The following is a 14,080-nucleotide window of genomic DNA, read 5'->3' as shown; positions in this document are numbered from 1 at the left end:
GTGAATGATTGGTATACATAGAATTCTAATTGGACAGAATTTTCATACTGCATTAGACCAGTTTTTTATCAACCTCACTAACTTTTGGATGTTTGGACTTCAACTTCCAGAATTACTCCATGCAGCAGGATGGCTGGAGAGATTCTGGAAGTTGAAGTCCTCCCTTCTTGAAAGTTGCTGAGGTTGAGAAATATTGCAATAGACAATCTTGACTTATTGCCCCCCCCCCCCGCAAAAAGCTATGCAAGTTCAAACCTGATTAATACAGATGTGAGATCATAGGAAGGACCAGAGAATTGAAAAAAAACCAGAAGGTGACAATGGCAAACCAGTTCCATTTTGTTGCCAAAACAAAAAAAAACACAGTTAAATCTATGAAAGTATTGGAAATCTGCTGTGATTTGAGGAAGTCCTTTATGAAAGTGCTTAAGTTCTTTATTATGCTTGTTTTAATATAGAGTTGTTGAGGCATCTGTAATCTAAACAAACGTTGCCAACATTAGTGTTTAAAAACAAGGCAAACTTTATGAAGCATTTGCCTTCTGCAGCAAGTTTCAGTTCTGATTTTGGTTATTTACACACTCCTTGTTTTGGTTCTGACTTAATTTATACACTTAGGGTGAAGATGTGAGCATGGGTATTTGGATGGCAGCCATTGGGCCAAAAAGATACCAGGTATGTGTTACTGTCAGATGAAATTTCTGAATAAATCTGTATGAATGATAGCAGTAACTTTTACAGGTGCCTAGCACACCCCAACATTTTACAGTTATTCTAAAATCAATTTTGTGGACTTCTGAAATATACATTCAAGGATGAAGAGGAATCATAAAAGCCCCAAGAAGTGATTTTTTCAGAGCTACTGACCTATGCTTATAACATTTGTAAGTTTTAACAATTAGGCTTTGATAAATACTTCATATACCGTATTTTCACGACTATAAGCCGCACTGAAAATCCTAAAATTTGATAAAAAACCGGCAGTGCGGCTTATAACCCGGTGCGCTTTATATATGGAAAAAGATCAAAAATCTCTCCCTCCCGATTTTACGCTCAAACTTGAAGCTCGCACACGTCCCTTGGGTCTCTCCCTCCCGATTTTACGCTCAAACTTGAAGCTCGCACACGTCCCTTGGGTCTCTCCCTCCCGATTTTACTTACGCTCAAACTTGAAGCACGCACACGTCCCTTGGGTCTCTCCCTCCCGATTTTACTTAGTGCGCTCAAACTTGAAGCAGGCACACGTCCCTTGGGTAAGGTGACCAATGTACATAAAGAAAAATAAAATAGTAAGATAGTGGGATCCTTGCCCATCAAGCTCAGAAACCAGCGATCCCACGATCTGTCCCACACCTCCTCTTTCCCTAAGAGGTGGTGGTATGGGAAATCCTTGCCCATCAAGCTCAGAAACCAGCGATCCCACGATCTGTCCCACACCTCCTCTTTCCCTAAGAGGTGGTGGGGTGGGAAATCCTTGCCCATCAAGCTCAGAAAACAGCGATCCCACGATCTGTCCCACACCTCCTCTTTCCCTAAGAGGTGGTGGGGTGGGAAATCCTTGCCCATCAAGCTCAGAAAACAGCGATCCCACAATCTGTCCCACACCTCCTCTTTCCCTCAGAGGTGGTGGTGTGGGAAATCCTTGCCCATCAAGCTCAGAAAACAGCGATCCCACGATCTGTCCCACACCTCCTCTTTCCCTAAGAGGTGGTGGGGTGGGAAATCCTTGCCCATCAAGCTCAGAAAACAGCGATCCCACGATCTGTCCCACACCTCCTCTTTCCCTAAGAGGTGGTGGGGTGGGAAATCCTTGCCCATCAAGCTCAGAAACCAGCGATCCCACGATCTGTCCCACACCTCCTCTTTCCCTAAGAGGTGGTGGGGTGGGGGATCTTTGCCCATCAAGCTCAGAAACCAGTGATCCCACGATCTGTCCCACACCTCCTCTTTTTCCCTCTCTTCCCGGGGCGGCACAGACTGAAACAGAAGCAATTACCTTGGGTCTCTCCCTCCCGATTTTACTTACGCTCAAACTTGAAGTACGCACACATCCCTCGGGTCTCATTCCCTCGGGAGGGAATGGGGATTTCATAGTATCCTACCCCTGGAGTGAGGAGGGAATGGGGATTTCATAGTATCCTTCCCCTGGAGTGAGGAGGGAATGGGGATTTCATAGTATCCTTCCCCTGGAGTGAGGAGGGAATGGGGATTTCATAGTATCCTTCCCCTGGAGTGGGGAGGGAATGGGGATTTCATAGTATCCTTCCCCTGGAGTGGGGAGGGAATGGGGATTTCATAGTATCCTACCCCTGGAGTGAGGAGGGAATGGGGATTTCATAGTATCCTTCCCCTGGAGTGAGGAGGGAATGGGGATTTCATAGTATCCTTCCCCTGGAGTGAGGAGGGAATGGGGATTTCATAGTATCCTACCCCTGGAGTGAGGAGGGAATGGGGATTTCATAGTATCCTTCCCCTGGAGTGAGGAGGGAATGGGGATTTCATAGTATCCTTCCCCTGGAGTGGGGAGGGAATGGGGATTTCATAGTATCCTTCCCCTGGAGTGGGGAGGGAATGGGGATTTCAAAGCATTTTAAACTATACCTTATAACCTTCCAAATGGAATAATAATAATATAAGAATGGCAAAGAAAAAGAATAATTATGCTTTATATTTTTACTGTCATTTATTATCTTACAGGCAGACAGGTTAGGAAACGAAATGAACGAGTGGCCAGCCAGGCTAGGAAACGGAATGCAGGCAGGGGGGGAAACGAAATGAACGAGTGGCCAGCCAGGCTAGGAAACGGAATGCAGGCAGGGGGGGAAACGAAATGAATGAGTGGCCAGCCAGGCTAGGAAACGGAATGCAGGCAGGGGGGGAAACGAAATGAACGAGTGGCCAGCCAGGCTAGGAAACGGAATGCAGGCAGGGGGGGGAAACGAAATGAATGAGTGGCCAGCCAGGCTAGGAAACGGAATGCAGGCAGGGGGGGAAACGAAATGAACGAGTGGCCAGCCAGGCTAGGAAACGGAATGCAGGCAGGGGGGGAAACGAAATGAACGAGTGGCCAGCCAGGCTAGGAAACGGAATGCAGGCGGGGGGGGGAAATGTTGCAAAAAAAAAGTGCGGCTTATAACCCGGTGCGCTTTATATATGAAAAAAGTTTGAAAAATTAACGTTAACTGATACTGCGGCTTATAATCCGGTGCGCCTTATGGTCGTGAAAAGTGGCCCCCAGTGATTAATCAAATAATAATATAATTTAAGACAGAATCCAGCTCTTTCCAAGTCAGTCTACTGACTTGTTTTTCCCTCCAGTTTCATGGCAAATTGCTTTGAAATGTGAGTGGTTTCAACAATTTATAATACAGTAATGAAGAAATAAAAGAAGGGTGAAAAATCTGCCAAATTCCTTTGCTTTAAGGCAATTAAAAATATAGAAAGAAACATACAAATAAGTTCATATTATAAAATGATTCAAGACCACTAAACAATTTTTGGCCTCCTGAAGCCCTGCCCTCTTCACCAAAATAGCCATGCTTAGCCTTTAGGAGGCTTTCAGAGTGCTCCTGGGGGCTGGGGAGAACAGAGATGAACGAAAAACGGGCCAGTTTTTGCCCCTCCCCCACCTCACAGGAGCACTCTATAAGCCTTCTAAAGGCTATTCATGTCCTGAAAAAAAAACCAGGTCCATTTTCGCGAAAAACGGGCCATTTTTGGGAGGCCTGCAGAGTGCAAAAACTTTTTTTTAAATTTGCCTCTTCAAAATCTTGCTCCGTTTTATACTCCAAAAAATATGGTATATCTCAAGAAGTTTATATTTATTCAGGCAACATCATATAATCTAATAAAACTACATTTATTATTTAACATAATGCCCACATCATAAGGAATTCATATGTTTTTTTAACTTTAGATTTGTGAAAGGACAACACAAAAATCAATTTTAAATACAATATTGCCTCTGCCCTTCTTTCCTTTCTTTGATTTGTTTGCTCAACTTGTCAGTGCTTTCCTAAACTAGGAAAGAGCAACGTATATACATTGGGATTTTTGCCTACCTGTTATTTTCTTAATCTCTATAAATTAAATTAAACCAGTCCTCTAAAACTGATTTTGAAGCTATGCCTGTAATAGTGTAGCAACAGTAACAGTATATTGCTTTCTTTTAAAATAGGATGATCTCTGGTTGTGTGAGAAGACTTGTGAGAGTGGTATGCTGTCCTCTCCTCAGTATTCTGCTCAGGAGCTTGCAGAGCTTTGGAGAATAAAGGAACGCTGTGGAGATCCCTGCAAATGTGAAGAAAAATGAAGGGTGGCAAACACTCTAAGGAAATGTTATAGAGGAAAGGAAGGGAAAGCTTCAAAACAGATGTTCCATCAGTCTCCTATGTAGTCTGTTACTGGTGACAAACCTAAGAGTATGTCGCTGGCCAATGTATGCTTCTACTCCACTGGTTACATACAGTGTATGTTCATTTCAGTATGGCAGTAAACTACAGAAAAGCTTCACACATTCTTTAAAGAAGTGTTTCATGTAGATAATTTGTCTAGTGTGAAATGGCGCTTAGGGCTATATTTGCACACATATCCCCTTTTTAATAAATGGACACATTTCATTTTTGAACATACTCTTTTACGAAGCCAAATATGAATGTGAATTCTTTTATTAATATATTACAGAAGTAGATAAACTTGACTTTTCATGCATTTAGTGTATACAAGAGCAAGGGACTGAGGCTAAACTGAAAAAGGCAGATACAATACTGTACATATTGCATATTAAACTTGCACTTCTCTGCCCATATGCCTTGCTAGAGAAGACACTTAACCGAGGCAGACTGCACACATGTGTTGGCTTCTAATGAATTGGGATCAGACTGATGTTTTAATTTCAGTCTGTATTTCAAAGATGAGGGAAACAGTGCCTCTTGCTGGGAATACTGATATATTATCATATAATTCCTGTAAAGAAAGAAGTTAGATGCTGTAGTAATTCTATTTATCCCTTGTGTACTTTCAGCCAACATGTAGAGGGAGTGAGACAGCGGCCCTTTCTCCAATGTGCATATTAAATACTAGGGTCCTCCCCCCACTTTGAGTGATTTTTACGCTTTCTGGTATTCTGTAGCTATTGGGATGGGTTGGTAATGAAATACCTCAGCTTTTAATTCTCTAAAATATGTTATTTGTATAGTAGTGAATGGAAGGCTTGTTGAGATTCCCACTGATTTCCGTAAGTTACTAGTACAGCACAAATGAATTACTTTTTATTTGAAGCTGGCAAAAGCTTTCATTTTTCTCTTACAGACATGATATTTCTTTTTTCTTAAAAAAAAACAAGAATACAAAAGCTTCTCTACCAAACAGTGATACATTTTTACAAAAGCTTTTCCCAACAATACAATTAAAAATCAGCCTAAACTTTGTTAGCAGTGTGCAAGTTATCTTAAAATGTATCAAAAGCAGATTTTACCATCGTACTAGAATGCAATCTTCATTTTCAATAGAGTAGAATTGCAAGGGCTTTAGGTCACTGTCCAATTCAACTTCTTTGCCTTTCATCTGGGATTTAAAGAAAATGATTGAGATAGATATTAGATTTGCACATATTAATCTAGTATATCTTAAAAGACTAAGATGGAATATAAAGAAAAGAAAGCTCATCGATTTTAAAACAATAGTACTGCTTTTCTTATAAAGAAATCAATCATCCAACATTATAGAGTGCAATGTATTGATTTTACCAGGGTAATGAGTTGTATTATTCTGGAACGTCTCAATTCATGTACTTGCTTTACTGAATTTGAGCTTACTTTAGAACTTTCATATGATAGTTTCAGTTCTGAGCCTGGAATTTTAAGTAGACGATACAGCAATCCTTTGACCTTCTGGATAGTCATAGAATCTACATTAAAGAGAGAATTGTTTAACTATAGATAGATAATACTTGATGCCACAGCAACTGAAATTCTAGCAAAAGTTGATACTGAAATAGATTTGTGGGAGTTGAGCTCCTGCAGTTCACAGGAACCAATTAGAATAATTTAATATGATATTAAAACCGTACTCCTCCTAAGCAAAAGTTTACCAAATTGTAGTCTCTACTTTATATCTACAACACACTGACTGACCTAAGTGACCTTCAAAATACTATTTATGGCATTAGCTCTTTTGTACCTTAACACTATGAGTGAAGCCTTTTCCTCTACTTCATGGTATGAGGCTCCCAAATCTTTATGTGCTAATTTGTCCAGATTACCATTAACTTTATGCACTTGTATTTCAAATTAACAATATGAACGTGAAAGTGTATTTTTATAGTAAGATTTAAAGGAGTAAAAGTATTAAAAATTTGACCCATCTAGAAATTGGCTATGCTGGGTAATTTCCCCTTTATTTCATTTAAAGCTTTATCTGAAGGCACAGCAATAGTCCTCTATTGTCAAAAATGTACTTTAAAGTATTTTTCTATTAACCTTTTGAAAAAGCTGTATCATTTTATGCAACTTGTGATAAATGTGATTTTTATTTTGAATAAATACTTTTCAAAATACAAACATCAAAGGGTTTATGGATATCTCATCTTTTAGTTATAATAATCCATTCTCAGTGATGAGTGAAGCAGAGGGCATACATTTTTACTAGGTGTTTTACTGAAATGAGCTTTACATTTCTAAATACCTTTCCACTGACATGAAAAAAAAAACAATAGAGGGGGAGATGTTAATTTTCTATTATATTATACTAAGAATCTATATGGTGCACAAAGAAACCTTACTGACCTAGAAATCTAATTAGAATACTGTGGATTAAATTATAATCTATTTTTGATGCATTGATTTCTCTTGCTCTGCTTCAAAACAGATATTGGTTTGCATTGTTTTGAAGGCTACAACATCTGCAATGACTTCAGATAGGGAAAATATCTTTAAACGTGTTACTACCTATCTTTCTGCAATATGCACTCAATCACCAAAATAACTGAAACATGCAGGAAATATGGAATACAGACATACTTTCCCTTACCTGGAAGTTTCTTCTCTATGGGCTTCTGGTCAGCTTTGTCCGGGCATTTAAAAGTCAAAGCTGAAAAAAGAAAAATCTGCATAAACAGAGTTCAATGTAGAATTTCTTACAAAGTACACCTAGTAAAGCCAATTGCAGAAATTAGTCAAGAGTAAAATTCCCCACAGGTTTTAATGAATTTATTCCAATCATCAACACACACACACACAACCCTACCTACCGGGGGAAAGTACACAAATCCATTTCTATTCAAATTCTACTGTATTGACTACAAAAACAAGTAAGTTAAGGTAATATTCACACACTGGTTGGCTGATAACATTTAGCACATTTAATTGAAACAACAAATGTTAAGGTATCTCACCCTTAATTCTTATGCAAATGGCCATTTCACAGTAAAAGTTACTTATACATGTAGGTCATAACCTACATGGCGGCGTTGGCGTTTTCTATTAATTTGCGGTGCTTGCGACATCTTATGACTTCGCCCGCCTGGCTTGTTGAGCCTTTGGAGATCTTTTTGCATTGCCACCACCCCGAAGGGGGGGAGAATGATCTGTGCGCCCGCTGAGGATGGGCGAATTTGGTAGCTGGCTATATTTGCCGCTGCCATGGCCCTTCCGGACGCCCCTCCCCCACTGTTTGACTCAGCCTCTGCATCAACGCTGCCACCTTTTTCTTCCGTCTGTTGCTTGATTGGACCTCTTCCTTTGGTGAGTTTCTCCCTCAGCCCATCATCGCTGCTGTGGAGCCTTTTTCCACCACCCCCTGCTTGCCATCTGGCTCCTTTCCATCTGGGCTTCGGAACATCCAGTCTTCTTGAACTGTAATCCCAGGGCCTCTGGACTTGCTGTCTCAACCCCAGTCGCTTTGACTATCATTATCCACGACTGCCCCTGGAATACCATCTCGGACAGCACTTGTTTAATTCCACCTATTACAGTGCCTTGGACTCTGGACGAGTGGGGGTGCTCACAGCGTGTAGGAAGGCCCTCTGCTCCCCTCAACCGCCCCAGACTTCTTGGACCTTCTCAGACCTACAGGAGAGGGGGATACGAGTCACCCCCCTGTATGCCTCCTTTGGACCATTGCTGGGTTTCAATCATTTTAATCATCTTAAACATTAAGAACTACTTGCACTACCTGAACTTGCACACTTCTTTAAAGCTGCGCAATCTCTCTTTTCTTCTTTTCTTCTTCTTTTCTTTCTTTCTTTTGTATGGGATATGTATGTGGTATGTATGTGAGGTATGTGCGATGTCTGTGCCCACTTTTATTTTTTATTGTCATTGTATTTTATAATTTTCAACTGACGTGTGGGGACTGGATGAGTGAGTGACTGTGTATGCATGAGGGGACTGGGAGAGAAACCGGGTACCTCCGCCACTGAGTGCCATTGCAGAAGTGGCAGGGAGCCCAGGCCTATCTCCCGTCCTAGAATGTTTGAGATTAATGGCCTGTCGGAGAGAGCGGAGGCTATGGGGGGGGGAAACAGGGTCTACGGGTGCGAGAGTGGGCCGGAACATTACGGTCACGATGGGGAGGGGCTGGTACAGCGGGAACTTCAGGGCTAGCCATTACCGGGGAAGGAGGGTTTGCTACGTCACAGAGATCCCTCCTTCCGGCCCTGCTAATTCCACTCCAGGGCCAGATGGCGAGAATTGTCAGGGCCCTAGTCTCAGGCTGTTGTTGCTAAATGCCAGGTCTGTGGTTCACAAAGCTCCCCTCATCCGGGACCTAATTTTAGACGGGGCAGACCTGGCATGTATTACTGAAACCTGGCTGGGCCCAGAGGGAGGAGTCCCCCTCACTGAAATGTGCCCAGAATGATTTCAGGTGCTTCATCAACCGCGACTTCAGGGAAGGGGTGGGGGAGTCGCTGTCATCGTCCGAGGGTCTTTAGTTCCTCGTAGGATCCCTGCTCCAGAGCTTGTTGGGTGTGAGTCCCTATTGATGAAGTTGGACCTTGGAGGTCAAGTGGGTTTGTTGCTAACGTACCTACCTCCCAACAGCGTTCCAACAGCCCTCCCCTTGCTCCTCGAGTCAGTAGCCGAGTTGGCGGTAGAGTTCCCCAGGCTTATGGTGCTGGGGGATTTCAACCTGCCTACACTTGGTGAACGCTCTGATTGGGCGCAGTAGTTCATGGCTTCCATGACAGCCATGGACTTGACCCAAGTAATTCGGGGTTCAACTCATTCAGCGGGTTACACACTTGACCTCGTACTCCTCTCGGAGCAGTGGAGACGTGATCTAGAATTGAAGGGCTTTAAGACCTTGCCCCTGTCATGGTCTGATCACTTCCTACTGAGGCTTGACTTTCGGAAACCAATCCCCCACTGTAGGGTGGTGGAACCGATTAGGTGGTTCCGCCCCAGACGCCTGATGGACCCTATGGGATTTCAGACGGCGCTTGGAGAAATACCTGACACTCTTCTCCACAATCCAGTGGAGTCCTTAGTCGCTGCCTGGAATGCAGCGGCGGCGGGGGCTCTAATCCGGATTGCACCTTTGCGACCTCTCTGAGGCAGCGGATCCAGGAGGGCCCCTTGGTTCACCGAGGAACTCCGGGAGATGAAGTGCCAAAAGAGACACCTAGAGCGCCGCTGGAGGGCCAGTAAATCTGAGTCAGACCGAGCACTGATGAGAGCCTTTATCAGAGCCTATCTCGTGGCAATACGGGCGGCGAAAAGTGGGCATTTTGCCGCCCTTATTGCATCCGCTGAATCGCGCCCAGCCGCCTTCTTAGAATAACCCGCTCCCTCTTGAAAGGGAGGGATGCGGATGACCCTTTACAAGGTAGAGCTGAGGAATTTGTTCAATATTTAAAGGATAAAGTCGCTCAGATTCGGACAGAGCTGGACTCCAATTGCACAGTACCAGCCGAGGTACCAGGGGAAGGTCTTGAGCGTATTTCATGGATTGAGTTTCAACTTGTCTCTCCTGAGGAAGTGGACAAGGCCATGGGAGCGGTGAGTGCCTCCACTTGTATACTGGACCCGTGCCCCTCCTGGCTGGTCTCGACCAGCAGGGAGGTGACACGCGGCTGAATCCGGACGATTGCTAACACCTCTCTCCAGGAGGGAATTTTCCCATTCCTCCTAAAGGATGCGGTGGTGAGATCCCTCCTGAAGAAACCTTCTCTGGACCCAGCCATTTTGAGCAACTATCGTCCAGTCTCCAACCTACCCTTTGTAGGGAAGGTTGTTGAGAAAGTGGTGGCCTCTCAACTCCGACGGTCCCTGGATGAAACCAATTATCTGGATTCCTTTCAGTCGGGTTTCAGGCCTGGTTACAGCACGGAAACTGCTTTGGTCGCGCTGATCGATGATTTCTGGCGAGCCAGGTATAGGGGTCACCCCTCTATCCTTGTGCTCCTTGACCTCTCAGCGGCCTTCGATACCATCAACCATGGTATCCTTCTGCAACGGTTGCGAGAGGTGGGAGTGGGAGGCACCGTCCTTCGGTGGTTCTCCTCCTACCTCTCGGACAGGTCACAGTCGGTGTTGGTCGGAGGGCAGAGGTCGATCCCAAGGACCTTCAATTATGGGGTGCCGCAGGGTTCGGTCCTGTCGCCCCTCCTATTTAACATCTACATGAAGCCGCTGGGTGAGATCATACGCCGGCACGGGATTAAATACCATCAATATGCGGACGATACGCAGTTGTATCTGTCCGCCCCGTGCCAACTCAGTGAAGCGGTAGAAGTGATGTGCCAGTGCCTGGAGGCTGTCAGGGTCTGGATGGGTATGAACAAGCTTGCTCTCAATCCTGACAAGACCGAGTGGCTATTGATGTTCCCTCCCAAAGATTGGCCAAGTATTCCATCTCTCAGGCTGGGGAGTGAAATTATACGCCCCTCAGAGAGAGTTCGCAATTTGGGAATCCTCCTGGATCCGCAGCTGACTCTAGAACACCATTTGTCGGCTGTGACCAGGGGGACCTTTGCCCAGGTTCGCCTGGTGCACCAATTGCGACCCTACCTGGATCAGGAGGCCCTTCAGATAGTCACTCATGCCCTTGTGACCTCAAGACTGGATTACTGTAATGCGCTCTACATGGGGCTGCCCTTGAAGAGTGTTCGAAGACTTCAGCTAGTCCAGAACGCAGCCGCGCGAGCGATTGTGGGTGCACCCAGGTACACCCACGTTACACCTATCCTCTGCGAGCTGCACTGACTACCCATTAGTCTCCAGACTCGCTTCAAGGTGCTAGTCGTTACTTATAAAGCCCTACATGGCATCGGACCTGGGTACCTGAGGGACCGCCTCCTGCAAATTACCTCCCATAGACCGATCAAATCGCACAGACTAGGCCTTCTCCGGATTCCATCTGCCAGCCAATGTCGGCTGGCGACTCCCTGGGGGAGAGCCTTCTCTGTTGCAGCTCCAGCCCTCTGGAACGAGCTCCCCGTGGAGATCCGGACCCTTACTACTCTCCCGGCCTTCCGCAAAGCCACTAAGTCCTGGCTGCTCCGGCAGGCCTGGGGGCTGTTGTAGTATCCAGCCCCACGGTAACTATGAATGTTGTGTATTTTAAATTGTTGTTTTGTCTATTTATCCCCTTCCCCTGTTTATTGTAAGCCGCCTGGAATCCTTCGGGAGTGGGCGGCATACAAGACCAATAAACTACTAAACTACTACTATAACACAATTACCTTTATACCAAAAGCAGGAATCAAAATACTAATTAGGTTACAAAATTAATGTACCCCCCCCCCCAGCCATTCCTAGTTTACAAAGAGTACAACTGTACAAAACATCTGAAAAGGGTACTTTGCAACATGCATGGGAGCTGGTAAAGCATTCTTTATCTAGCACTGAAACAATTACATTTTCCAGAAGAATTGGGGTTGTTTCAAAGACTAATCCTTGTCAATTACAGGGGTGAAACTGGGGGTAATTACCTTCAAGGGATAATTTGGACATATCTTGGTGTAATGAAGCAATTTTTAATTGCTTGTTCCTGAGGTGAGGCTCTAGTTTAGGACTGCCACTGCTGAAACACTTATGTAAAACAAGTTTTTTTAATGTTTAAGGAGTAATGACATTGAAGACCAGGAAAAGGGATAATTAGGTCAAAGAATTTAAGAACCACTGGTCTATACAATCACATCACTGCTAATTAAGACATGTTTGCTCAGAAGGTATTGCAAGTATATATGCAGAATGCAAACTAGATACAAAATAATAGCTATGGGAATACAATGTAGACATTAGAGTTATAATTTGCATTGGTGGGAAAACTTAACTAGCAGAGTTTGTAGATTTCTCAGCATAATATTATATATTTAAATAAATTAGTATACATTTGTATCTTACTCAACAGCTGATTCTTTAGAGAAAAAGATTGTTTTCTTTCCAGCTCTCCATCTTCTGGGGCACCATAGACTGTTAAGAGAGAAAACAATAACAAAAATATATACTGAGCCAGAATGTTATAGTATAAAGAACAAAATGTCTATAGGTCAGCGATAGCTAATTTTTTTCGAATTGTATGCCAAAAGCGAAGGGAGCACAGGCGTCTCATGCGGGCATGCCACACCCATAATGCTATGCACGCAACCCACCCACCCCGGTTCACATGCATGTGTGGCCCCTGCCCTCCCCCCCACTTTTGGCTCATGATGGACCCATTTTTCGCCCTCCCCAAGCCTCCAGAGGCTTTCTAGGAACCTGGTGTGCACGAAAACAGCCTCTCTTGCCCTCCCCCCGGACGCCCTCCGGAGGCGCCTCCAAAAGCTCCGGAGGGCAAAAAACGGCCGCACGGGCAACCCAGAAGTTCAGGAACGGTGACTTCTGGTTTGCCTGTAGGGCTGTTTTTTTCCTTCTGGAGTCTTCAGGAGGCTTCCCTGAAGTCCGTTCCCTTACTTCCAGTTTTCGCGTGTTGCATGAAAAAGGAGCTGGCTAGCACACACATGCACGGTGGAGCTGATAGGGCAATGCCTCACTGCTCCATGTGCCATCTGTGGGTTGTAAAAAAAATTTCAATGTTTTCCTATTGGAGCAGGATTTTTCCTATTGGAAGAAAATATCTACTTCTAGTTTTGAACTCTGCTTTAAAAAAATTGTCAGAAACATTCAGGAAATCCAAGTATAAATTAGTTGTTCAATCAAATTAACCAGCACAAATGTCTCAGAAAATGAAGGATGTTGCATAATTTACATTTCTCAATATAATACCTACGTTTGCTTGTGAGAGACATACTGATTCTAAATCAGAAGACATGTCCTTCTAGATGGTTAGTAATTTAACACATTCCTCCAATTCACCCAGAATAGATATTAAAACTAAAATTATACAGTATGCAAAATGGAAAGGTCCTGTTTCAAATCAGAAATGAACATAGTTTTATAAAAGCCCTCTTGAACCATTTTAGATTTGTCCTGGAGTGGCAGAAACAAAACCTAGCCCTGATGATTGTCTGGATTGTTATCCAGGTCATAGTTGATCCAAAAGTGCTTTTCTTTTCTTCAAAAGGCAACTGGATTGGTTTTTTTTCCTTTGAGGAAGAAGAAAATGCTTCATTTCTCATCCAAGAAGCGTCATCAATTCTGATGGGGATGGGGGTATGGAAGGATAGGTTCTGATAGGATGGGTGGTGGTGAAAGAATTTTATTTATTTGCAGTCATCTGGTCTTTAGCACTTTCTGAGAGCTGTTGAGGCCACTTGGGGCTTTATCTGTGTCAGATATCTGAATCAGGGTGAAATTGGCTGTGGAATCTTTTTGGAACTGCTGCAAAGACTGTGTTGTAAACTGAAGATAAGTGGTGTCTTATTCCTCCCCCTCTGTTGAGTGAGGAGTATTCAATTCTAGCATACATAGAATATTTCCCCCCTCTTTCAAATCAATGGTCCTCTCTAACCCTAAAGTTGGTAATGAAACATCTGCAAGAAATCAACCAAGCTCAGAGAGCACCAACTCCTGAGCTCAACCCTGAGCTAGAAATTCTTTTCTTCATTAGAAACAAAACCTGAAATGGTTTGATGGTTCTAGCTTTTGGGCCAAATTTAGATCTAGAGGAGTGGCAGAGTGATTTTTACAGCGTAAGT

General features: G+C 43.8%; 2 protein-coding genes across 7 annotated transcripts in view; one reads left to right on the top strand and one right to left on the bottom strand.

Annotated features, from left to right (window-relative positions):
* The window catches only part of B3GALNT2 (beta-1,3-N-acetylgalactosaminyltransferase 2), a 35,698-nt gene extending 30,883 nt beyond the window's left edge, over nucleotides 1-4,815 (top strand). For all 4 annotated transcript variants that reach the window (XM_032215394.1, XM_032215393.1, XM_032215392.1 and 1 more), the window contains 2 exons: nucleotides 619-675; nucleotides 4,178-4,815. In XM_032215394.1, coding sequence (XP_032071285.1) covers nucleotides 619-675; nucleotides 4,178-4,312 — 192 coding nt within the window. In that variant the 3' untranslated portion in view covers nucleotides 4,313-4,815. The remainder of the gene's footprint in view (nucleotides 1-618; nucleotides 676-4,177) is intronic.
* A 202-nt stretch (nucleotides 4,816-5,017) lies between these two features.
* Nucleotides 5,018-14,080, bottom strand: part of TBCE (tubulin folding cofactor E) — a 34,158-nt gene continuing 25,095 nt past the window's right edge. For 2 of the 3 annotated variants that reach the window (XM_032215389.1, XM_032215387.1), the window contains exons 14-16: nucleotides 12,348-12,416; nucleotides 7,030-7,089; nucleotides 5,473-5,908 (exon numbers count right to left, since the gene is read on the bottom strand). In XM_032215389.1, coding sequence (XP_032071280.1) covers nucleotides 5,721-5,908; nucleotides 7,030-7,089; nucleotides 12,348-12,416 — 317 coding nt within the window. In that variant the 3' untranslated portion in view covers nucleotides 5,473-5,720. Of the gene's footprint in view, nucleotides 5,909-7,029; nucleotides 7,090-12,347; nucleotides 12,417-14,080 lie in introns of all 3 variants that reach the window. The other variant, XM_032215390.1, reaches the window with a different exon arrangement.

The sequence above is a fragment of the Thamnophis elegans genome, chromosome 4, assembly GCF_009769535.1.
Source record: "Thamnophis elegans isolate rThaEle1 chromosome 4, rThaEle1.pri, whole genome shotgun sequence".
Lineage (NCBI taxonomy): Eukaryota > Metazoa > Chordata > Lepidosauria > Squamata > Colubridae > Thamnophis > Thamnophis elegans.
Note: the sequence above shows the minus strand (reverse complement) of the source record. Positions and strands in the feature narration are given on the sequence as shown.